Source organism: Hippoglossus stenolepis, chromosome 10 (genome assembly GCF_022539355.2).
Source record: "Hippoglossus stenolepis isolate QCI-W04-F060 chromosome 10, HSTE1.2, whole genome shotgun sequence".
Classification (NCBI taxonomy): domain Eukaryota; kingdom Metazoa; phylum Chordata; class Actinopteri; order Pleuronectiformes; family Pleuronectidae; genus Hippoglossus; species Hippoglossus stenolepis.
The window spans coordinates 17,105,130-17,132,005 of NC_061492.1; the positions used below are offsets into that span (position 1 = coordinate 17,105,130).

General features: G+C 40.7%; 2 protein-coding genes across 4 annotated transcripts; both read left to right on the forward strand.

The window, feature by feature from the left end:
• Positions 1–408: 408 nt before the first annotated feature.
• Positions 409–11,424, forward strand: nkx2.2a (NK2 homeobox 2a). Of its 3 annotated transcripts, XM_035169130.2 has the most exons (4): positions 409–565; positions 838–1,225; positions 1,956–2,288; positions 10,802–11,424. In XM_035169130.2, the coding sequence occupies exons 1-4, from the start codon at positions 548–550 to the stop codon at positions 10,993–10,995; spliced, it is 933 nt and encodes a 310-aa protein (XP_035025021.2). In that variant the 5' UTR covers positions 409–547; the 3' UTR covers positions 10,996–11,424. The 3 variants fall into 3 exon arrangements, with proteins under 3 accessions (XP_035025021.2, XP_035025019.2, XP_035025022.2); XM_035169128.2 differs by lacking the exon at positions 10,802–11,424 and having other exon boundaries at positions 416–565; positions 1,956–3,355; XM_035169131.2 differs by lacking the exon at positions 10,802–11,424 and having other exon boundaries at positions 418–565; positions 1,980–3,355.
• An 11,830-nt stretch (positions 11,425–23,254) lies between these two features.
• nkx2.4a (NK2 homeobox 4a) lies at positions 23,255–25,490 on the forward strand. Its single transcript, XM_035168394.1, has 2 exons — positions 23,255–23,699; positions 24,241–25,490. Exons 1-2 carry the CDS (start codon positions 23,330–23,332, stop codon positions 24,906–24,908), a joined length of 1,038 nt encoding a protein of 345 aa, XP_035024285.1. The 5' UTR covers positions 23,255–23,329; the 3' UTR covers positions 24,909–25,490.
• Positions 25,491–26,876: the final 1,386 nt, after the last annotated feature.

The following is a 26,876-nucleotide window of genomic DNA, read 5'->3' on the forward strand; positions in this document are numbered from 1 at the left end:
CGGTCCTGCTTCAGTTCCACACACATGCCTCTTGTCCTTAAGCCCTGGCAAAAATATTGACTCAGAAGGTTTACATAAATTATCCTGCGAAATATTTGAACAACAGCTGCTCTTTGTGGCTGAAAAAAATAAAAAAAATAAACATATAACAACTTCATGCACCAACATCCCCAAAAAGAAATGCACGTGAGGAAAGTCAAATAAAAAAATATATATAAAAGCCATGGAGCAATTTGTTCAAACGTGTTGTTTTTGTAAGTATTGCGAGGATAAAGCTACTTGGAGGTTCTTTGTATGTAAATAGGGTGGTAAAAAAAAGAAAAAAAAAAAGGCCCTCCCCGTCTTTGTAATTAATTGACACGTTACACCACTCATCATGCTCTGAAGCACCAATGGTAGAGGCTCGGATCTCCCCAAAACCCACAATTTCACATCTGCAAACACTGTCTTCATCCACTTGACTCCTAAGACCCGCCCACACGTGGCCAACCTTTCGCGGTTTTTAATGCTTTTTCACTGCAGGTTCATGTGTTGAGACCAACCTTATATGGACCGATCGGACAAGGTAATGGCTTATTTCCCTCTAGCACCCAGCAGTAGCACAGTATCCATGAGCCACACATAGCACTCCAGCCACTTTGGCATCCTCCCTGGACTTAACAGAGGCTGCAATCCTCCCCTTGCTCTGCTCGCTCAGGCTATGGTTCACCCACAGTGGCTGCTTTGACTGTATTTCCGCGCATAGAGCGACTCCTACTCATCCTTCTCCTCCTGAAACATCGCCTCTGCTTTCTCTCTTTTTTTTTATTTGTTTGTTTGTTGCAAAAAAAACAACAGCCGGATTGTCCGAAGAGGAAGGAAAAGGAGAAGAAGAAGAAGGAGAAGAAGGAGAAGAAGGAGGAAAAAAAAGCTGGTGCAGCAACTTTTTTCCCCTGCATATTTCCCCCCCTCCACCAGAATATGTCGTTGACCAACACAAAGACGGGCTTTTCTGTAAAGGACATTTTGGACCTTCCTGACACGAACGACGAAGATGGATCTATCACCGGCGCGGAGGAAGACACGGAGGGATCGGAGACCACGTCCACGACAAAAACCGCTGGAGTTTTGGTGCAAAGTCCTCTAGAAAACGCTCAGAACCTGCCTTTAAAGAACCCCTTTTATGACAGTAGTGACAATCCTTACACACGATGGCTTGCTACTACGGACAGCATCCAATATTCATGTAAGTAGAGTCTCACAATCCTTGTTGATCACGTTGATAATGACTTGTGTCGGGTTTTTTTTTTATTTCCTGGATATGTGTGTGTTTGCATTAAGACATAATCGATGGCATGCAGCCTCCTGTGTTCCACAGTAACGATGCCCTTGGGTGGCGTGCATGCGTTCATCTCCATGCACCGTGCGCTCGTCTTGGGGCGTTTGGTTGCTCAGCAAATGCATGCAGTGTTTAGGGCTCACCTCATTTTGAGAATTTAATGAATTTGCGGAAAAGCAACACAAAAACACTAAGAAAACCGGGGGCTCTAAGTTGCTCGGAGTGTAACTGCGCTGTGAAACGCATGGGGCTGCATTCTGTGGGGATTTGTGCGCAGACAATGCATCTTTTAATGCTTCACTGACTCGAGCTGCTTGTGGAAAATTCAAGCTGGAGAATTTTTTTTTTTTTCTTTCTGCTTCCCACGTTTAAATGGCACCAAAGTGTTAAAATCAGCAGAACGGCCGGGCTGTGTTACAATCCAGTCATGTTGTAAACATGTTGTGTGGCTTGTGAATCTGTGCGTAATCCTGTTTTGACAAGTGCTCGATCATTAACAGGTTTTTTTTTTTTTCTTTCTCCTATTACGCACCAGCACAGTTCATTTCCAAATGCATGGAAACTTTTTTTTATGGCCTGTGCTTGAGATGATAAATAAAATGCCCACTGAGAACTTCACAACATAACATTTTGACAGTGTTTCTCCCGTTTCTTGCCGCAGTGCACGGTCTCTCCGCCAGCTCGCAGGACTCAGCCAAGTCCCCGGAGCCGTCCGCGGACGACGAATCGCCGGACAACGACAAGGAGACCTCCAGCAGCGGCGGCAGCGACTCCGGCAAGAAGCGGAAAAGGCGGGTGTTGTTCTCCAAGGCGCAGACCTACGAGCTGGAGCGCCGCTTCAGGCAGCAGCGGTACCTGTCCGCCCCGGAGAGGGAGCACCTGGCCAGCCTGATCCGCCTCACCCCGACCCAAGTGAAGATCTGGTTCCAGAACCACCGGTATAAGATGAAGAGAGCCCGGGCCGAGAAAGGTATGGAAGTGACCCATCTCCCTTCTCCCAGGCGGGTGGCCGTGCCCGTCTTAGTCAGGGATGGAAAGCCTTGTCACACTCTTAAAGCTCAGGACTTGGCGGCCACTTTTCAGGCCGGGATCCCCTTCTCGGCTTACAGTGCCCAGTCACTCCAACACATGCAGTATAACGCGCAGTACAGCGCCGCGGCCACGCCACAGTTCCCCACAGCACACCATTTGGTGCAAACGCAACAGTGGACTTGGTGAGAGAAATTATAGAGACTTGGCTTGGAGGCACGATAGGGAGTTTCACCACAAAGCAAAGAGAAAGAAAGAAAAAAAGAAACACAAAAAAAACAAAAAGACTTTTCATTTTTGCAGCTTGACTCATATATATACTACCATTTTTATTCGGGGCTCATGTGTGCGCCGTGTTTACGTGTTTTCGTTAAGAGAACTGGGTCCAAACCTCTCCCTTATAGATTTTATTAAGAATGTCAATGCTCTTCTTGTGAATTTTTTTTGATTTGTAAAAGTATGTTGTGTGTTGGTTGTAGAGATGTTTCCTCTCTTTTTTTATTTTTCTTTTGTCCCTTCGTGTTATTATCAGCACGTGCGAACCACTTTATAATTATAGAAATTTTTAATTTCTTGCTTCTTTTATGGACCGAAAAAATATTTATGGCCATGAATAAACACTGGCAACTTTTCAGCTATTTTTCCTTTTTGGTTTTTATTTCCTGTAAATATCCTGTGGCACATGTTTGCAAACCTAGAGAACTTTTCGGGAGCGTTGAGCTGAAATATCGACCTATAAATATATATTATATTTCCAAATTTAAAAAACAAGACAAATGAGGGAGTGATTTTTTTGGCTAAATCACAAATGTAAATATCAGTGTAGCCTCGCAGTGATGGCTAAAGATCCACATTTTTATAAGGATTTTTTTCAAATAAAAAGCTGTGTTTCTGAAAGAGGGTTTGGTTTATATACAAGTGTCCTATTCCACAATGAAAGGCTAAGAAGCTAAACGCTATATTGTGGCACAGAATGGAGCTCGATTATGGGAATAAATCTCCAGCGCACTTCAGTCTTTTCTCCTTTTTTAAACAAATTAATCCAGGGAATATATTTTTCCTTTTTTTCTGAATCCGAAACACCTCACTAATAAAGGGCCCAAAGTCACTCGTGAAATGAGACTAAAAACCACTTACTTAATATAAGAGGGCTTCTCCACATAAGAAGCTTTTGAGTCAAAAGCTCTTCTTTTCACTGCATCACCAACCACTCCCGGCCTCGGGTGTAAAGTGGACGGTTATGGAGGAAGAAGAATGGGGGGGGGGAAAAATGTTCAATTGCAATAAATGTTTTGTTATCTCGTTCAGCGCTAAACTGCAAATAGAGCTGGAATAATCAATGACGCACCAGCCTCTCTTTGTTTAACCACGAACAACCTTCCACTGAAAAAGGCGCACGGACCTCAGGGGCTTTAACCGCCTAATAAAAGTGATTTTTTTTTTTTTTACATCATCATATAATGTATTAGCAGCAACACCCCCACAGTAAAATACACTTTGCTCTATTAGACACCACGGTCTTTTAAGGTGGAACCAAAACAAGCGCAAACGGCTCCCCAGTGATCCGCTGCAGAGCGCACTGCGGATTATCAGACTCCGGTCAATATCTTGGGTAAATATGATAACCGCAGTGGAGAAATCCATGGATTCTGTTTGTCCCGGGACAGAAACAAATCTCAGAACAGATGTCAGACTCGCCCCTATCATCACTGAACAAACAGCTAAATTGGGCAGATTTGCTAATTATTTACCGAATTGAGTCTCAGGGGGCTACTGCTTTTGTGGAGCGACACAGACTCAATTTGTCCCTGACAGACCGGTTTTGTGTTGCGCCGCTGGTCGGAGCTTGTAGGTCAAATTAATTTAGCAACTTGCTCGTAGATTTCGTTTATTTGATTTATTCGTGGATAAATAAATAAGAAAAAGAGAAATAAGGAGCGCTGCTTTGATAACCGCTCCTACACCTCTGAAATGGTTGGAAAGTGGATGTGGGGTAGAAATGTGATATGATCCGCAGTGCGCACCGTGGAAACATGAACTGATCCGTGGCAGTGATAAAGAGCTGCCTCGCTGTGATTGGATTTTAGTGAACTCTGGCTGGCTTCTTTCAAATCAGTCTTAAACTGAACCAATCTGAGGAAAATACAGTTTTAAAAAAAAAAAATCGTGCGTAAAAGGAGAATGCAGACTTTAAGTGTGGCCAGGATCTTTGCCCTGTAGATTTCGCATCTCTCGTGGGGATAGCTCTGTGACTCCATCATTGCATAATACACGACACAGCACAGAGATAAAAGCCCAGGGCCTGGTGTTGCAGGATGTCAGAGGCGTGCATGTTAACGAGCTGCAGGATTGAGGATGCAAACAGTGTGGATAGAGAGACTGACAGAGTTTCTTGGTGCTGTTCAGAGTCAGGGAGATGTATCCTTGGGCTTTTTGTCCCGCCTGTCACTCGGTGCCATTGTGATCTTTGCTGCACACGTTGTATCCCATATGGGCAGCTGGGCTCGGACAAGGAGAAAAGGATCTCTCACAAGCCCCAATTTGTATCAGGCCCTCAAATAAAGCATTGTTGTCTCTGAAAGAAAAACGAATTAAAAATTCGTGCTATATCTATTCTGGTCAGAAAAAGGAGCCCCATTCACAGATAACAGGGAGTCCTTCTTCCTTGATAGAGCTATGCCAACAACAGCCCTCTCATTTCTCTTCACCCTCCATCCCACCATGCTCCAAAGTGAAAGGCTGATTATTGTCTGCCCCTCAAAAAAAAAAGTGGCTCGTCACAGCGCAAAAAACTATTTTTAATTCCAGACAGAGTACTTCCTTGTTTGCGTTGACTCCCACTGGACAGCGCCGGCCTATAGCCTCTTTTTTTCTGAATAGACCGATGGAAAAAATGTATATAACACCATAAGAGTAAGGACTTCCGCGTGAGGTGTAAAAAAAACCACGACTCGAACTAAAAAACTGGAGTTCGCCAGCACTTTCCTGGATTCATACGCCGACACAGTGCAGTCACGTGGCGCTGTTCATACACGTAGAGAAATGTGCAAATAGTAGCTGCCAGTGATTAATTTAAGAAGTAAATGTGGAAGCTGCTGTTTTCATTTTAGATTTAGATTCGGAATCTGGAGGAGATGCTGGATGCAAACTGAGGATACTGACAGGTGTTTGGTGGAGCTGTGCGTAAAGATATTTCGTCGTTGGAAAGATATAGAAACAATCGCGTGTACGCAGGGTTTGGAAACGTCACATTTTAATATCCCATTTATATTTCTTAATATTTTCTTAAATCCCACCCTTACACACACACACACACTCACATTTCTGTGCACCAGCCTTGTGTTTATGTTTCTCCCTAAACCGAGACCAAGACAAAAACAGTTCGCTGTGTGAAATCCTCTGTGGGTAAACTTTTACGCACGAGAGTCCTCTCTCTTGCACCCCTTGTATTGTCATTAACGTACCAGAAAATTACACCACCTCTCCACCAGCTCAGCAACAGGGTCAGATTTATCGGAAATTGCTTTTTAGCTGCTCGGAGGGATAAAGCGGCGCGACATTAAAGCGAGCATCTTGGCGTGCAGTGTAGTTCAACCCGCGTGGATAACGATATTATATACCTTGGAATACAATACTCGAGGAAATGTGCACTTGGGACACCATGGATCTTCGTCATCCTGCCCATTTGAACCTCGACATGAATCCTTTTTTTTCTCTCTATCGCGCACATCGCCAAATAAACGAGGATTTCAAAGCTATAATAGGCGGCGCTTTTCATTTTAAAGGAAGCTATCTGGGTTTTATTGCCTTAAAGGAGATCCAGATTAGATTCGCCACGGTGCCGATATTAAATGGAGAGGGAGTGATGGAGAGAGGGGAGGGTGAGGCTGGAGAGGCGAAGGAGGAGACAGTGGCGACGAGCGGCCACTAGATGGAAGCAGAGGCCTGCAGTTGGCGTCATGCAGCGTTTGTGCCCTCTCTGCGCACAAACGGCTCAGCTCCATGCGATTCTCCCACTGCAGCTGAAGTCAACGCTGCTGTTTCCTCCCTAATGAACAGGCGTCCCTACAAACTTGACTTGTCTTTATGACACTGTTATGGATCTTGAGAGCATAATCACCATCGATGCTCTTGAGAAACCAACAGTCCACAGCCAATTAAAAGCCAAACACTGTCTCCGTTTCAAAGTTGGAGACAGCGCGAGAGAAAGAGAGGGGCTGGGTGACACCACTGTGTGGCGCAATAGGATAGGCGGATAAATATGGTGCGGATTAATTCACCTCAGTGAAAGTGAACAATAGAGCTGAAGAGAGGAAAAGCCTTAACTCAGTCACCGTGTCCTTCACAACAAAGAGGGCTGTGTGAGTTAAATGTCCTGTGAAAATATATGACACTTGCATCACTGACAAGTTCTGCACTGAAACTGGTCCAAGGCAGGTGCTTCTCCTGCAAACACGACAGAAACCACGACAACACCGTGTCCACCTGGAGTATCTGGTGGCAAAGGTCACACTGCACATCTGGTTTTCTTTAAAATCCCATCAAAACAACAATCAGATTCTGTGTCTGGCGTTCAGATTTAAATGCCCGTCACGTCCCTGTGCTTAGCTTTATTTTACAGTGCCTCGAGCACCATCATCTCCTCATGCAGAGAAGAAAGTATGCAGAAAAATGGGTCAAATGACGTCAAAAAAAAATGAAAGGCTTCCATCTCTGAATGCACCTGCTCAGTGCGGCATCAGTGAGTTTGCACCCGTAGGGGGCCTCATTGGGTCAGAAAGATGCAGCAGCAGCAGCAGCAGGGGGTTGGAGGGATGCTGAACATGATAGAAGGGAAGGGATGGGGGGGGTGGGGGGGAGTGGGAGTGTTGATGTGTAAGAGTCGTGGCCACTTAGTGAGGAAAACATCCAGAGGAAGAACAAACAGGAAAATAATAATCAGAAGGTGTTATGCTTCAAATGAGGTGTTTGCTTTTTAAAAAGGGAAGATAAAGATGGACATGTAAAAGTATGATAGCAAATTAATCTACAACCCACATGCTTTCTAAATGCTGGTGAGATCAGCAGTGTGTGTGTGCATGCGTGTGTGTGTCTGGTGTGTGTGTGTTTGTGTGTGTGTGTGTGTCGTGAGTGTACTCGGTGGCAGAGTGTGGTTCAGATCAGCCTCTCCCATCTGCATGAAGAGAAGACCCCGGTGAGCTGAGAGCGGATGATTGACACAAGCACACCTTCCTGTCTGTGGGTTAAACAAGACGAAACAGAAGAGCTGCGGCCCGACGACACTTTTCTTTGGAGCTGCTGAAGTAAAAGAGAAAGAAAAGCAAAGATTCCTCCCTGCAGCATCGCTGAGCATCTCCAGATCCAGTCATGATGTCTTCATCCATAAAATTATAAATGGGATTTGTCTTTTAGGGCTGGGCGATATGGCAACAAATTATATTAAGATAAAAACATTCCTATCAGATGATATTAATAATCATCACGATAAATGTCACATCATTATTTTAAGTTTAAAGACAGATTTTTGCTCCTGAGCGAGCAGAGAAAGACAAACACTTGATAAACTGCAAAACGTTTTATAAATCTGAGGTAGATAAATCATTTGTTACACCTCCTCACCGTGCTTGTGCAATCCATACGCATTATATCGATATATATTGAACCTTTTTCATATTGATATTTATTTGATAATTATATTGTGATAATTATTGATATATTTTATTGCCCAGCCCTATTCTCTTTACACTTTTCCTTAAGTTGTCTTTAACTTAAAAATTGATATTCATCATTTTTATTGGGATAAATACAGAAAATCTAGGTAGGATGAAATGGAAGGTTTTTGTGACTAAATAGGAAAATAATTCATAAAAATCATTTCAGCTTATTTTCCAGATGTATTCACAATTTGTTCATGGCTTATTTCACATGTTTAATTCTTGGAATAAAAGCTCACAATAATAAACCCCTCATTCCTGCTTACAATTCATGTCCCATACATAAAATGTCTTGCTATTCATTAGGCAGTGTCATTTGAAATGAGCCGATTGGTCGATTGGAAAAGGCTCTGTTGAAAAAGATGACACTGTTTGGTTTGTGAAAGTAAATGGAGAAGAATTTGTGATACAGCTATGACCCTGAGGAAGAATGATGCCACGCAGTATCAGACACTTCATATTTCATATTTCACATCCGTGCGACAGGTATCACTTGACACTTGCATGTATCCAGCAGATAGACACAACCCGACAACATTGTTTGATTTGTTTTACTCCAGCTACTTACTGTGAGGTGCATGACTCTTGCTTTTAGCTCCCTTTCCTTACCAGCGGGCGCTCAATGTTGTTCTTTCACACGCTTGAAAACATGGCTGAGAGGAAACGTAGAACCCATTTGCTTAAGTGTCCTTGTCTCCATGTAAGGTCATTTTCACAAACTTCACATTGTTGGGAGTGTAAGTAGATGTGGGACATTTTTGGCTCCTCTTTTGTTCCGTATCAGTGTGAATCTGAGGTAAACGGAGGCAGAAGAGCCAGGTTTCTGAATCCTTCCCTAGCTAACAGGGATATTTAACAGAGGCAGTGAGCTGGATCTCATAAGTGCTTCACGCTGGAATAAACGGACGTGCGTATCATCCTTCCTCTCTCAGACGAGACCAAACACGCAGACATGTTTCGCCATGGGAGACGCTGATGATGCACTTCTTAAATTGTGGTAGTGGAGGTACAGGCCTGAGTTTGAAGTGCTGCATGAGACCAGCAGCCAGTCGGGAGTCATGTTTGTGGAGAGAGAAGTGAGCGTCAAGGTTCCTGACTTCGGTTAATGTTGAGATTAGGAGAACAGCAGAGTCTGCAGAGACACGTGGAGACGGACAGGGTGATAGTCATCAGCTCAGACATAGTCATCAGCTCAGACAGGGAAAGGTTGTTTTTTTTTACCCAGGTATTTTTACACCATCAATCAAATACTCCCATGTAAAAATGTACATATGTAAACTGTATGACGAAGGAAATAAAGGATTACAAAAGAAAATCTTACTGACTTTTAATTTTGATCGTTATTTCTAAGAAATGAGCTTCAAATGTGTATAGAGGTGACAATGAAGGGATTTTAATGTACTTATCATCAAAACATAGTGGACTTCATGACTCACAGTTAAACATTATCCTACTCATATTCTAACAGTGGTTGAAGCATATATTCCTCACAAACAGCTTTTTAGATACAGCTTCTTCCTGCTCTCTTATATTGACTCAGTACATTACTGCACCAGAAATATATAGAACCATTCATCCATCACTTTTCAAGCTGCTCTAATGTGACAGATGTAAGAGTCCAGGGGGCAAATATACTGACCGTTAATGATTTGCGTGCCTGAAAGTCTCAACTTCCTCTTTTTACATTTTGAGAAGTTATTTACGCAGCGTTGTTCTCAAATGAATTAAAGCAAAAAGTGAGTTGAACGCCTCACACAAGCAGCAGTGGAACAAATGTTCGGTTACACTGAAGTGAGTCTCATGCTTTCACGTCGATGTTAAAGTAGTAGAATAAAATAGGGACTTTTTGTCTGTCCTCGGTTGTGGGTTCTAGTTGAAGTGGAGAATATACAATAAGTTGGAAAATATTATAAAATCTTACAAGAAATAAAATGTACAAGCTGAAAACACGGAGATTGGTTTAGTTTTAAGTTGCAGCATCTTTGTATTTCTCACTATTTCTTGTGGCGAGCAAACACACCGGATCATTGTCAGTAACAACAGACTGGGTGTGTTTGCAACGAGCGTGTGAATCAAACCAAAGTCAGACTTTCGCACCTGGTTTTTACTGTTTAATACATATGGGTGAGAACAATGTTTGTAATGACAATGATGCACAACAGTGTCCAAATGTTTATTGACAGCTGCTTGTATATTTAATATTTGAATTCAATTGTTTCTGTCCAATGAGAGATTTGTGCCATTTTAGATTTGATTTAGAGTCGACGATGGGAAAAAACGAATAAAGTCCCAGCATTTGAACAACACTGTACAGTTTAATTAAATGAAAGTAAGCTTACTGATACACAAACATGTGTTTTCACCCTCATCAATTTAAACAAACCAGAGATATTAATGTCATTTCATGTGGAGATGATTAATGTTAAACTAAATTGCCCAATAACAGGAGAAACATGTGTTTTGCCCGAGCACAATGCTCATGTTTTTAATTTAAAGAAGTGATGGTTCACAGTGGAGTAGATGTAGTTCATTTAAATTGATGGACTTCTGAATGTTTTCCATCTGTTGCAGGTAAATTTAATCCCTCGGTGCACGGTGATTAATATTTAGAGCCAACTTAGCCTCTGCTGCTTGCATCTGCGCCTCCTTCTATTAAAAGTTCTGCTTCTGTGTTGTGATGTGCAAGTTGCCACATGGTCTCATTTCCCTTTGTCTTCTCTCTCTCAATGTTCCACCTCAGGACTTGAGTTGTCATGTGTAAAACCCACAATGCACTGCTGCGGTCAGGTGGGCTGGACGGGGGACAGCGGCGACAGTCTGGTTCCCAGAGTTGAGTGTTTATGCCTTTCACTTAGCGGATTGTCTCACCTTCTTCAGAGGAGGAACATGCGGTGCTTGAGATGCCAGCACTGCAGATGGATCCTGGGGCTCTGAGGCCGATGCGGCGGCCGGCCGGCGTCTGTTTCAGACACGCTTCAGTCAGCACGTCTGCACCATCATCAAAGAGGCAACAATATGGCAGCGGCGTGTTGTGCCAAATTCAAGTCGCCTAATTAACTTCCTGCTTAAAGCGAATGTGAAATATGTGTTGCGACTCCTGCTTGTCATATGTTTGTGCACGTGTACCCTGTCATGGATTTATAATGTGTAAGTGCACTGAATGTAAAAATAAATTCTAGAAAAAGGCCTCTCTATTATTTATTTTGTGGACTTTGCTGAATAGAAACATGTCTGGATCAATGCTCAGATCAATGCTCCGTCTGACTTCCTTGTGTCATGTGTCACATTCAGTCATCAGGGTCCTTGTGAAATTTGAGACTGAAGCAATAACCTTCAACTTATTTATCCCCTAAAACATGGACAACAGACGTCGTCTGTTGTCCATGTTTTCAGCATCCAAGCACAAACAAGCTCCCATCAGCCCACTGTCCTTCAGGAGTGTGTAGCATGCTATGCTAAGGAAGCTAAAGGAAGTCCCTGATGCTTTAATAAGAATTATAGCAGTATCCATAAGCATTATTAAAGCATTGCTGTCTGATCAGACCAAAACAAAGAGTTACTAGAGCCAAAACAATACAAGAATGATTAGGACTTACAAGCTTATTACTGCCAAAGTACTCCTGAGCAAGGCACAAAAACCCACTATATAGTGGAAGTGCAAGATTATTTATTTATTTTTTAGCATTGTTATAAAATGCATATCGATTTATGTCTGAAAGGGAAATACAATGACATGTACTTGTCTTTATGATTTTATGTGGGCGTTACTTTCTGTCGGGGCAGAATTCAGCAGCAAAGCTCCCCAGAGGCTGGAACTCTAATCCACAGCCTGTTTTCATTGGCCACAAATCAAATACAAAAGATATTTCATGTCTGTGACATCACCGGGCCCCCACTCAACCTCCAGGCCCCTCAGATCCTCTTGTCCAGTCGCTCGTCCCTGTGGCCCCGTGACTGATAAAGCCCTGTGGAAGAGTGTAGTCTGAGCTGGCAGATCCTCCCCTGATACATTTATACATTCATTCATATATGCATCATTTTTTACTTGAGCTCGATGTTCACACCCACAAATACAAACATGAATACATGATTGTTATATTCTATTTTTATCATGGGTTTCTGTGTGCCTCACTTTTTGTATTGAATGTAGTTGTAACGTATCTGTACAGTGCTCAAAGTGCTCAAAGTGTGTTATTTTAACATATACTAAATAAACTGGAATAAACTTAACCTCAGGTGTCATTTTATATAATTGTATTTTTTTGGAAGAGTTACAAAAAAGTCAGCGGATTACAAACTGCACCTCATAATACTATAGTACTGAGTTTTATAATTGGTAGATTTGTGCAACATTTGTGAGAGAAACTACTGCACACTTCATTCCATTGTATTTATCCAGCAGCTTTGTGCATAGTTACACTTACACAGTACAGTACAGTTTGACATGTAGTACACATGATATATTATTATAGTATAATACTCACCAGCAATATATATATAGGTGAAAAAGCATCTTTACCATTAAGAACAGCTCAAACTCATAAAGTGACCTTCCCTCCGTTTCACGTACTTACTTGTGATATTAAAATAATCAGACAGCACATTTACATATATTTTTTAGCATGCCCTACATTTGAACATACTGTATCTGTTATTTGACATATTTTTGCTTTGTGGTATTATTAAATTAACCCAAACGCAGAGTGTCTATTCTCCCCGGTGAGGTTTGAGTCTGATGCCTTCCACACTGGGTCATCACAACACCTCATACAGTTATTCATCTGAATTACATGAGGTGCACATGTGTAAAAAATAACTGATGCTCAGGTTTAATACTTTGAATCAGAAAACATGTGACTTTAATGTGACATAAATAATCTATATACAGTGTGTGGGAGTCACAACATGTTGAAAACATAGAGACGTATGTGAATGGTGTAAGCTGATTACTAGGAAATGAAGAATAATAGTAAGTATGGACATCAATGGGACACTTTTGCTTTTTAATACACAAAGTACATGAGTGCAGCGGTGAAACTATTTCATTTAATGTTATTGTTACATAATACTATTATTTTAGGAAGTGAAAAGAGGAAGTGTGAGTGGTTTAACATAAGACGACATGGTCCCATTATCAGTGGTGCTGTTTGAGCAGTGACCTCTACACGCCACATAATGTGCATCTCACTGCAGACTTTTGACCTGTTATAATTGGAAATCACAACTGTTACTAATAACATTAAAGAAGGTCATGATCATGACCCAGCATGCACTGCAGTCCCAAAACCATTCGCCATAGTTACATGTGTCCTCCGTGAAAAAGGCCTGTTGTGCTCTTTCAGGGCGAAAAACCATTGTATACATTAATGGATTAAAAATATGTATTGGCAATATAAGTTAAACATCTTCTATGTCATCACTTTCACTTGCTTATGATGCATGAATATAAAATGTATTGTTTTAATTAGATTTCCATTAAGATGCAGGATTAATTATTATTGTTGTTTTTGAAAGATCCAACACTTTAATGTTTTTTAAACAACTGGGCATGTGGATAATGCAGCAGCGGATGAAACACTGCAAAGATCCGTAAACCAAACAGAAGCTGTGAGGGGTGAACGGTGGCAGGAAGCCGAAGGATGTTTTGTGTGTCTTCTTTTTTTCTTTGCCTGTTGACTGAGCCGCAGTTATCTGAGTGGAGGAATCTTTTCCTGGCCCCTGCACGCCTGGCTGGAGGGATGAGAGAGAGAGAGAGAGAGAGAGAGCCGGGAACAGTCTGCAGCGTTTTAGCACACAATTTCATGATGGTTTCAGAGAAGAGGCCAGCCAAGCATTTCAAGTGGCGGAGCAGCGAGAGGGCAGCATTGTGGAGGAGAGCAGGTAGTGTAATGATCAGGTTGACGAGATGACATCAAGCGTCCTCAGGGATGGCCAGGCACACAGAGCCGACATCCTTCCAGAGGGGAGAGAACCACGGGCACAGGACCAGACAAAACCAACAAACAAAAGAGCCATTGGCCTCAGGTAGACTTGTTATTACTGTACAGCAGCAGACACAGCTCACACAAAGAGATTCAAACACCGTAGGTAAATCATGAAAGATGTCCGTCTGTGTGTAATGTTGGTTTGCAGTCTCTCAGCAGTCAATAACAACAGGATACATGTGTGAGGACACTGTTTTTATGCGGCATTACCTCTTTTATTTACAAATCACTTTCACCTCCTCCAATTCTTGGCTCTAGGAAAGTGGACTTGTGGGAAACGTAGTATTTGTACCAGTGCAAAATACCATACAGTAAATAATAAATCATTATTTATTCAAATTCGTCATATAGCCGATGGGGAAAAAAATGTTTAAAATAACTTGGTTCAGGATTTAACATTGACAGTGGTTACAAATAATTTATTGTATGTTAGAATTTGTATGCTTATACACATGCAACGTCATAATTCATACTTAGTTCAGACTGTATGGTGATTTGTATATTTATTATCATATATAGACGCAATACAGTATTAAACTAAAAACCTATACATGCTAATGGTGATGAAAAGTGGTGAAAACAGGATGTGGAGTAAAAAAAAATTACTGAGATTATTTATTCAGCTGTAACTCCAACAAAAACATGAGCTTTTTAAATACATTCTAACTGAATTGCATTTTTCGTCATTTCTAAAATAACTTTCAATATTATACCATCTTTCAGCTTTTTTTTCCAAATTCAGGTTTTAATTTGATATATAACACCACGAATATCAGGTGTGATAAACCCACTGGGACAAACACCCTGATGATTGAAAACAAGTATAAAGAATAAAGTGTCAGACTTAAATGTTCCTGAACATCTTGTAGATATTAAGAATGAATCAAAACGCCTTCCTCTTCTTTGCACTGAAATATGTTGTGTAACATACATGCAATAAATAAATATTCTACACATAACGTATGAAAAATTACATAAAAACACTGATACATTTAAATCACTAATTCAAGTTTATAATCTCAGCTCATCATGTTTTATTTATAGGTTTTGATGTTATTTAAGCCTCCATCATTTTTTATATAGTTAAGTCTTTTTCCTTGATTCATTGTTCTCACTCACTGCATTAACAACTACAATTCAATCTGAGACCAGTTTAAAAACATGAAGCCTCCTGCATCTCGGGACAGTGATTTTTGTCTTGTGTGTCACTCTAATGTCCAAGTTCATCTCCATGTGCATTAACACACAGAGAAGTGATTCAGGAAAAGGAAACTTTATAAACAGTGGGTGTTGTTGCTCCAGTTCTTAAAGGACATGAGTGACTTTGTATTCCTCCTGTAGTTCCTCAGACGGCCACTAAAGACCAAAAATAGCAGCAGCATTTCTTATAAATCAGGTGAATAATAACAAATATCATGTGTATGGATGTTATTATAGGAGAAAGATGTAAAGTTAAATCAAAACAGGCAATAAAATGGATCAGCTTTTAAATTTCATTTAGATTTTAACTTTAACTTTTTACACATAATCGCTGCTTCAGCTGTGACAACATGGTTTCATACGTGTAGTGGAATCATCTGTCAAATAAACAACTGATTAATATATAATAAGGTACTCTATAATAAAGTACTCTCTGAATTTGTACGGGGGGGGGGAACTACATGCTGTTAATGAACTCATATCTTCTTGTTGCTAAAGAAAGAGTTGGATAATATAAGAGAAGTCAAATGAAAGGTTGCCTGTTTGATTCTATAGGGAAAACAAATGTGACCTTGAGCAAGAAAGTTAAAAACAAAATTCAATAACTTGCTTTTGTGCCTGAACTTATATAGCTTTGCAAATCTGCATAAAAAGAAGAATTTAAAATGATGGGTCTGTTGATTTTCCAAATACAAATATTTCATTTACAAATACAGTATGTTTGTCTTATGAACAAGAAGAAAAAATATTAATGACCATGAAAAGGAAAACAAAATAAAAAATATAGGCTAAAATGTGTGTGGGGTTAGGGGTGTACTGCCTATAAAAATTGGTATAACAGTTCAAATATATATATAACTTTTTTTCTTTTATATATATAATGAATATTTTAATTCCTATTCATAAGTCCTTGTTTATTTTTCTGATAGAGACAAATGTGAATTCATACTATACAAAATACAATCCATTAGAAATTAGAGAGCAAATATCACAATGGATTAATCCCACAAATCACCTTTTATTAAACTCTACTAAATAAACAAAATATTTGTTTAGAGCGCTATTTAAATCTGTCTCAAAAACACATTACTACAATTCTATAATAAACAGCACAACTGTGATGACGTGCAGCCATTTGTATAATTATGTTTACTTACTTACAACAAAAGAAAAGTCTGATAAATGTGCTCATGTTATTCCATTTGATCAAAATGTAGTGGGTGATACTTTCCTCTCAGAGGATTCTCTCCTCTCCTCCGTGGATCAGTTGATTTGAGCAGCGTTCACTTTCTGCAAAGAAAAAGAGCAGAAATGAAAATGAATGAATCTCTTCACACGGTGCAGTAAAAAAAAAAGGCTTTGACTTCATAGTCTCAAATTGTAGCACGTGGTGCGCGCTCACATCTGTCAGGATCAATACATTCAGAAGTTGAAGTAGTTTGGTGATAGTGTTTATGTGGATTCATCTAAATAATGGTAGGCTGTCAGGTGGCCTACTGGGTAAAAGCCTCCCAAAGTGGGGGACAAACACACGTGCAGACATTGATATGCAGCCTCAGTGCACATTTCCATTGTTGAGTTGTGGAGCCATTTGAAAAAGTTTCTGTCTCCGCATGCGGCACTCTGGGTGAAACTTTTCATTAGAAGATGCATCTCTTGACTGTTCACGTGAAAACAAGCCAAAATAAATGAATTCCAGCCTAAACGGACGTCAGGAGATACTTGATGCAGATTGCAGCTATTTGCATGCATCTCAGATGCAAAACCCTATATTATTATTATTATTATTATTATCATTTCTTTTACCCCTGAAACATCCAGATAGGAAAGTGTCCGACTGTGAACTTCCCTCCAAAATAATGGAACTAAGGTTGAATTAATAAATGAAAACACACACAAAATGAAAAGCCCCCAAGAAGAGGTAGTTTGCTTTGTTTCCAGTAATCATAATAATCATATATTATACAAACCTGTCTCATTTAAAGCATCTGTATTCATACACACAGAACATACCCTCAGTGTGATGACAGTTTAGTAACAAATCTACAAAAACAACTAGAAAGAAACTTTTAGCATTTTGGCAACAAGAAAAAAACACCAGCTCACAATTTATAATTCCCCAGATGCTGGTCACTGCTTGAACATAAATATGTTTTCTGTAATGAAGTAAAATGTAACAATAATAATAATACATTTTATTTCTAGACACACAAAGACACCTTACAATATATCATAAATAAACACATATTTAATTTATGTAAGACCAAGTGTTAAAATCAGATGAGGCGATACAAACACCTATTAATACAGCATATATAACACAAGAATAGTTTTTGTTACAAAACATGACAAAGAGAAGCTCCACATGAACATAAATCGACAAGAACATGTTAGACTTCATCTTACTCCAGCAACTGGCTCCCAGGGGCCACTGTGGGCACAGGGGCCGGCTGGGAGAGACGTTTTGCCACATGAGCAACTGGGTGCTGAGGCCAGAGCCGAGCCGCGGTTGAGTCACAACAACCAGCGTCCCTACAACAGCTTTGTTTACCTGCCCTCACTGCGGCCACAATTAATGCAGCAGAGAAGTGGACGAACCAGGTACCCTTGGATCCAAGCGCCCTGTTCCAAGTACACTATCTCTGCTTTGTTCTGCCGAGCACGGATCTGCTGCTTTAGGTTTTTTTGGAATTGTTGTGACAAAAGAGAGCAGCTATGCTAGAATGTTGCCACTCAAAACAGTGCAGAGGACGGCGGCACTCACAGAGCCCTGTGTAACATAAACTCAGGAAACCAGGCCCAGAGCGGTGGATGTTTTTATCCTCTAAATCCCTTCAAGGTGACGGGCTATAGAAATATAGAAGTGACTTACTCCTGTGTGTGTATATGTACTAATTTATTCCTTATTAATTTGATGCTTAGTGATAAGATGACATAAAAGACTCATCACATAAATAGTCTACAAATCTGACCTTTGAATTTAACTCTCCCGGGTTATAGTTAAAGGAAAAAAATAGGATGGAGGGTTATATTAGAATTGTATGTCTAGGGTGAATAATCAGCTTCTAATTCAAAATCTGAGTCATGTTCAGCACTTTGAAATTTCATAATCTTAATGCCTGCTCCCTGTGACATGAGTTATTTCACTTAAGATCAGTTTGTAACATGGTTTATTGATTTGTGAAACAAAAAGAAAAGACACCAGCGTCCTCTCACTGTTGAAAAGGTAAAAACGATCATAATTTAGTTCCCTCGGCTCATCAAACACTCAGCGTGAAAGTTTTTTTCTGTTTGGAGTTGATTTAAGTTCAAAATAGTTTGGCTACTTGATGGAGGGTCACGTTTTCAACTTAATATAATATCACAAAAGTTACATAAAATATACCAAGCAGCTGGATTTCATGTGGTTTCATGGCATGAACATTGTTTCTTTCAGGTGACATGGACAGTTTAACACTGAGCCTTTTAGTTTTAGGTTTCACACTCACACTGTTTCCAGTGGGAACAAATCAATTTGCTGCAGACATGGTCAGCTGCTTACTCCTACATCAGTTCCCAGTGTCTGCAACCTGAACTATACAATAAACCAAATGAGCCGCTGCACATTTACAGGGAAACTTTAAGAATAACCTCCACACTGTAATCCTATTACTGCATTTTTGGAATCTCCTGCTCTCCATTAGCTGTCAGATTATGGTTCAGCATCCCGGAGAAAGCCCATATTCTGTTTTTGGCGCCCTATTAGCATCATTTCGTCCATCAAGCGACATTAATTGTGAATGAATGCAAACTCCTGCAGAAGAATACGGTCTTCAAGAGGCCTGTCACATACTTTCTCCACTTGGGAGGACCTTTAACCTACTTAGCCGAGGAACCGCACCGTTTCAAGTAGTGCAGCTGAAAGATATGCACCTGCCCGCTTTTTACTCTCACATTGCTCGGCGATTTAAGAGGAGAGAAAGTATTTGATCTAAACGGCACTGCACTGACTGCAGGTGTGGGATTTCCTCCACAAAACGTTTCCAGACCGAGTCCATCCAAAGAACCGGCCACTGTACAGATGTGGGGTGAATTGTAAGCTTTGGAGGAAGAGAAATTATCCATTTGATTTCAGTGATTTCAGTGTTAATATGGAAGATTAAGAATGAGGTTTCAGCTCCACGGAAAACTAAATGGACGTGATGTATTTCGTGCGTAATAACGCACAATAAATATTCCAATAGGATGGATGAAAAGGCGTAAAGAGCCACACGTGTTGGCTTCATTTTAACTTACTAACGGTAAGAAATCGTCCATTTAGCTTTAGCTGGTTTATAAAAAATATATTTTGTATATATATAATATATACATATATATATTCTGTTGCCAGACCAACTATTTATTATTTAAGAACTGCAGAGCTTCACCTAGATTTAGCTTCTTTGCTCATTGAATATTATTGTGTTTTTCCTTATATTTAGAGATTACAATCAAGCTCCTTAATGAAGGAGTTCCTTGCGTAATCAAACGTTTTCGGGGGAATATTTAACCAAAATATGTACTTTACACGTTTCTGCGTCTTTCTAAAGAAACATGGTCATAACCAAGGCGAATCACTTTCTATAAATTAATAGAAATATGATATTCTGATAACAAATACTCCAAAGAAATTTAGAAAAAATGCACCCAGAGGCCCGAGACAAAGGAAAAAGGACGATCATTGACCGTGCGTAATTTACGCACGCCAAAATAAAGCACGAATCAATCATTACAGGTGTGAGATTTGTGATAGGAACACACTGTCATTCATCATTTAATCTTTAGTGTAATAGACTACATATTTTTTGGTCTTTTTCCCCCACTTGTTTAAAATCATCCCAGCTGTGAAGAGAAAATGAAAAGAACCTTTAAACCATTTTTGGTGTTTGTTTGAATTTTACCCGCATCACAGAGAAAACGAGATAAAAGTTAAGTTTGCGATTTGTGTATTGCGAGACGAAATAACCCCCCCCCATGTTTTTGCACTTTGTAGTCGGCCGGTGTGTGGCAGGGGTTGCAGGTCAGGACCCCGGCCCTTCAGCCATCTCCTCACATCTCTCAGGGTATTGAACTATAGTAACGACGAGATGGAGAAAAGCACTCCAGTAACCAGGCGCTTTGCTCCATCTGTTGTGTTGTGCCGAGCTGAGGGGGGTGATGATATCGGGAAAAGGTTGTCTGTGTGATATAAACTAGCAGACTGGACTGTTATTATGAGCGGGTTAATAACACCTAAATAGTCCGATGACAGCGTATGGACACTGTGTAGGAAAACTGGTTCAAATGTCATCATAGAAACGGAATCGACACAAATCTACAGCATGATTTAACAACTGCATCTTATTTGATAATGGAACCTTTATTTTACATGTTTTTACATTTGATTTCAATGTGTATGTTGGCAATTAAGTGCTCTTTGAAAGCTTGTGAAATGTTCTCCAAGGTGAGTTATGGAGAAAGTTTGACAATAGCAGTAGCTGATCTGTAAAAAGTCAAATGGCAGAATTTTAAAAGCGTGTCAGAACAGTTACACCGCAAATTAGCGCCGTTCCTTTGCATCATTTGGGGAATAAAATGCACGTTTCTTCGCCAAGCTTCCACCAAGTTACCACTATTTCTCTGGGGCGGCACGAGAGAGCGTATACACGCAAGGTTACGCATACGCTTTTTATCCAACAAATACACCCCTAACTGCTCAGTTCGGTTATTATCTACAGAAACATGTGCAAAATATTTCTTATTTGAATATGATTTCTCCATAAAAGTCTGAGGTTTATTAACCAACCTTGGCAGGGGCCTTCTCCACGAGCTCCTTGGCGCGTCCGTTCATCCCGCTCCAGCTGCCATGGCCACGTCAAATTCACTGCTTGTAAAAAGTTAACTTAGATACACAACTATATCTCACTGTGGACAATAGAAGCTCTCAGAAAACGCCGCATGCAGCCAGCCAGCTCCAGATTTTTATGGGATCCTAATGTGGAGGGTCTGTGGACCAGGGTCCTGCTCTCTGACTCAGTAATCCACAAGGTTGAGAGCTTTGCCTCATTTACATAATGCTGGAGGTCTGGGCCGAGGCCTACCTTTCTTTGCGCCCTGAAAAGGCACCATGCTGCCGCTGGCAAGAGAGTGGAAAGGGCGCACCGAAGAATAGGATTTCCAGGTAGGAAATATTACTTTTTCTTTCAAAGAAATTGTATTTCTTGACTAAATTTATTTATTCGTTGACAGAAATATAATTTTACATTTGGTTTACATCTGTTAGCCTCTTTTTGTTATGGGGGATTCGTGTTTTTTTATATTTCTTTCACATAACTCCATCCAACTTTACGCACGTACCTTTGTGTTTTCCACAACACCAATAAGGTCCGAGCACTTCACATTTCAATCTGCTGCGGAGTCCAGGCATCTGAGAGAGGAAGGAGGGAGGCGAAGAGGGGGGAAATGAGAAGAAGTTCGTCTCCTGAAATATGCACACGAACAACGATTTTATTACAATCAGGCTATCGACTTCACCGGAGATTGGGCTTCTCGACGTGTTCGCCGTAATTGATGGCTGACCATGTCACAATCTTCATTTGTTCAATTAGGGTAGGCAGCTACTTGGTGCCACGACACGCTAAATTACATTAGTGGCTTCACGCATGCAGAGGAAGATGGTGGCACTGACTAGGGGGGGGTGAGCTGCTCCTGCTGTTGTCTGCTGCAAAAGATCCTGATGATGCTGATGATCAAAAACATCCAAACAAGCATCATCACGATTTATGAGCAGCAAAACAAACCTTTTTTTTATTTTATTGTTATGTACTATATGGATTCGATAGATCCATGCAGGACGCACGTGAGCCTATAATGGGAAAGCTGCATTAACTGGTCGTCATTACTGCAATTTGTAGCACCTCTTTTCTCCTGTGACCCCCCCTCTGTTGTGTCTCTCTTCCTCTGACTCTTCCCCTGGCGCCAGTCAGTTTGCACAGAGATTACAATGTCAGGTCAAGACTGCGAAGTGTCATTAATGCATGTTGGCCAGACTTGGAGGGGCTTTGGGACGCGCAATATTGTCTCCAAATTGCATTCAGTCTAATTACGCAAAGAAAAGTGAGCATGTGGAGTATACATTCTCAGAAACGTAAAGAAAGAAAAACAATTAAATGGTTTGTTTTCTTGTATTATTATTATTCATCCAGTTATTTGATAAATAATTCTAAGATGACGCAGGACATAACTATTATATTATACTGAGCTTTAAAAGTGTATCAAAGAGACGTTGAGAGCTTATTCACCTTCCTCCCCCAGTTATAAAATACAGGATGGAGGTTTATATGAGATATTGAGCTTCTAAATCTAATCTTCTAATTTATTTGTCGGTGAAAATATAAATACAAACCATGTGTGATATAAATGCCCTCCCCTGCTGATTATTAATGTTATATATGGTGCAATACTCACAGGTTGGATCCCTATTCCCGTTTCCTTTGCGCATTCTGAGCATATTTGGACTTGTCCCTCTCTGCTGAGGCAAAATGATGCTTAAGAAGCATAAATGAGCTGGTCACACAACTTCATCGTGCCTCTGATGATACTCGGTGGCCCTCATGTCTGTTCAAAGTGCTCTCAAAGTTTCTAGAAAGAGTGGAATTCCCTCCTGACGCAAAATATTCATATGTGGTCAGATCAGCTGATGCGCACAACATAATGGCTGATTCTCACCTGTGTACAGTTGTAAGGACGGAATCATAAATGTGTGCCGCCGTTGTGTTCATGTAATGCGACTTAATATAAAAGAGCAAAGTGCATTTTCGTGAACTATTTCCCCCTAAAATGTCAATGACTATTGTTTGCTGGTTTAGGAGTTTCGCTCCGCCCCCTGTGTTTGTCGTAAACCTGGCTCCTGGCTCCAATAAACCCGGGCTAAGAGCGCCCTGGGCTCGCCTCCTTCTCCAAGGCGATCAATAGGATCTCAGGCGCACTACAAGCACTCTCTTACGTAGACATCCACCAAGGAGAGAGCCGATACAACAACACGGTTGATCTGCTCAAACACAAAAAATCTACCTGCTCTCTGAATCATGTCGTTGAGCCCAAAGCACACTACGCCTTTTTCAGTGACAGATATTTTGAGTCCAATCGAGGAGACCTACAAGAAGTTCAGTGGCATGGACGGCGCAGGGAACCTAACCTCTCCACTGGGAGCCTACCGACAGCAGCAGGTGTCTCAGACCGGCATGCAGCAGCACTCCATGGGCCACAACGGCTCCGTGGCCGCCACGTACCACATGCCGCACACCGTCTCCCAGTTCTCCCACAGCGCCATGGGGGGATACTGCAATGGAAGCATTGGCAACATGGGAGACCTCCCGTCGTACCAGGAAAGCATGCGGAATAGTGCAGCAGCAACAGGGTGGTACAGCTCCAACCCCGATCCCAGATACTCCACAAGTAAGTTCTGTCCTCGATTTACACACACTTTCATCATTTTTCATTTTCTTCGTTTCGTTGTAAATAACGAAATCAAATGGACATTTCGGGAATGACAGAGGAAAACGCACATGACTAAATATATACGAATACGTACATTTGAAAACATTTAATCTCTTTGTTAACGATAGAAAGTTTATGCAAATATTGAAGATTGTTTTAGAATTATTTAATGTAATTTCACAGTTTATGAAACTGAAAAGGAGATCATTCTTTCAAGTCCGGCTCGACTTTTTTTTATTACCTTTGGCACAGTAAACATTTAAAAGAATTATTATTATTATTATGATGATGATGATGATTATTATTATTATTATAATTATATTTTGATATATATATCATTGTTATGTTTATTTAAAGCTGATGCTTTCCAACTTGAATAATTAAGCTATAAAAGTCATCTTTAAAGATCAGGCGAAATAATGTTCTCCTCTTCTGTTTATTGAACGCATGTATATGTATGTATATTTTTAAGTTTCTAGATTCATGGGACCTTCCACAGGTATGAACATGACCGGCATGGGGAGTCTCACAGGAATGGGTGACGCCAACAAATCCATGCCAGTTCTCCACTCTGCGCCCAGGAGGAAACGGCGCGTCCTGTTCTCGCAGGCTCAAGTGTACGAGCTGGAGAGGAGGTTTAAGCAGCAGAAATACCTGTCGGCGCCGGAGAGGGAGCACCTGGCCAGCATGATCCACCTGACACCGACTCAGGTGAAGATCTGGTTCCAGAACCACCGGTACAAGATGAAGCGCCAGGCCAAGGACAAGGCGGCGCAGCAGCAGCAGCAGCAGCAGCAACAGGACGGTAACCTGTGCCAACAGCAGGCGCAGTCTCCGCGGCGCGTCGCCGTGCCGGTTCTGGTGAAGGACGGGAAACCGTGTCAGAACGGCTCCAACACGCCGACGCCGAACCAGCAACAGGTTCAGCAGGGCCAGCAGCAGAACCAGCAGCAGCAGAACGGAGCGGGAGTGGTGCTCGCATCCTCGGCCGGCAGCCTCAGCCAGCATCAGAGCCAGCAGCAGGTGAACGCTTTGGAGCTGGAGGAGATGTCTCCCAGCCCCCCCTCACTGCACAGCCAGCTAAACATGGCCCAGATAGACACATCTGCTGTAGATTACACCAGTAACATGGTCAGCTCAAACCTCCTCTACGGCAGAACGTGGTAGGACCTAATACACAGTACTGTCACTTTTTTATGTCAACCTGCGGACGAGCCCGTGAAAGAGCAATACACACACATATATATATATGTATATATACACAAATATATATACATACATATATATATACATATATATATGCATACATATATATATATTTGTATGTGTGTATTCGAGGGGCCTTCTATGGTGTTGGAGGGGACAACAAGGCGCACAGACAGAGGCGCACCAGCTGATCAGGGCACATTTTCTTGACATCTCTGAGAGGGGAGTCTATTTTTGAACATTACAGAAATGGCTGCCCTTGAAAGCAGTTATGTCATTTCTGGACCTTTTGTAATCCATGTTTTGGACCTTCCTCATGATGTTTTAAACGTGTAGTCCATGTTGTTCAAACAGAAAGGAATGCTGCTTCACTTGAGTTCGGACTGGACTGGAGGTGGGGGGCTGTGGGATCAGGTCTGAAGTACACTATAAGCCCCCACTCCTCATTTGCGGTGATAACCTGGTATTTTATCATATTAATATTGTAAACTAATGTATTCATTTAGACTTATTGAATAAAGTAGGGACTTGTATATTTGGCTAACACACAAGAATGCGTTTAACTGTATAATACTCGTTATTGCGTCCACTTTTCCTGTTTTTCTTTATTCTTTTGTAAGTTAAAAAGGAACAAATGCGTGATGGCTGCTGTATATGTTTCAAAAAACCAAGTGAACGTTAACAATAAATAACTTGAAGTGTGAGAGCTATTCCTGAAGAAGTAATTTTTTTCTAAAAGCGATCTGTTGTGGAGTGCATTTTCATTATGTTGTGATTGAGACCAAATTGAGCTGGAAAGCAAGGTCGATGAGGGAGCCAGCATTGTTCAGGTGACATTTTGGAGGGCTGCCTTTCATGGAACATGTCTGCAAGACTGAGAGCTGGAAATCCCTCTCCCAACACTCACCAGCAACTTAAACATCTACATTAATTCACGCATTCCGTGTATGTCCTTTTTTATTTTATTTTTTAAAACTCTTTAAACGTACTGATCTCATTTTGTTTAATAGGCCCAGACCCTCGTTTTGCCGCAGTGTGTAATTGGTCAATTTTATTGTAAATGTGAGCTTCCATAAAATACACTCTGACAACCAATTAGTAAGATAAGAAGGACTATATTATCTAAATGACATGCCTCGCATTATTATCATTATTAGTATTATTAGGCTGCATTCATGTCTCTCTAATTATAGGCTTTATTATAATAATAATAATTATTATTAACATTATTATTATTATTATTATTATGCACAGGCCGAGGTACTTTTGCTAAATTACATATTTATCAAATATCAAATCGAAGGTTTCGGACATCACATTAACATCAAATACAAATAATGAAAATATGTAAGCTTTACATTTCAATTTCAAATATTTCAAAACCATTTACTCAATCCCTCGCTTTTTAACAAAAGTGAACCTGTGCGTCAATGACGCGTCATGGCAGCCGGTTACGTTTTTAAGGGCATCAATATTTATGATTAACGCACCTTTGGTATAGATGATAGTGGTCTGAATAAATTATTTTGGATTATTTGAAAATATTTTCAGATTTTTGGATTAAATCAATTTCATTTGGAATGTATTTGTTGTTGTAATCTATGATCCAATTATTATTAGCCAAACATATCACAGGCAAAATGAAAACACATGTAAAATATTGAAATAATGACTTTAAAGTGTGAAAAATGCAATATTTTCCTTTATTTACTTTTATTTTGATGATTTTTAATTGCACTAATATTCCCATTTTTTTCTGATGCAGTCAAACCCCCTGTAAATGTTACAGCATTATTTTGTCATATTGTGTTTTATTCTTTTTCATTCAGTCACACACCCACACACACCCCCACACACACACACACACACACACACACACACACACACACACACACACACACACACACAGAGAGAGAGAGAGCGAGAGAG

Bases quoted from the DNA above. Each gene is read 5' to 3' on its own strand.
- nkx2.4a (XM_035168394.1), top strand. From the start codon at position 23,330: ATGTCGTTGAGCCCAAAGCACACTACGCCTTTTTCAGTGACAGATATT. The intron at 23,700-24,240 runs GTAAGTTCTGTC...GACCTTCCACAG, and splicing joins CGATCCCAGATACTCCACAA to GTATGAACATGACCGGCATG.
- nkx2.2a (XM_035169128.2), top strand. The intron at 1,226-1,955 runs GTAAGTAGAGTC...ACATTTTGACAG, and splicing joins GGACAGCATCCAATATTCAT to TGTTTCTCCCGTTTCTTGCC.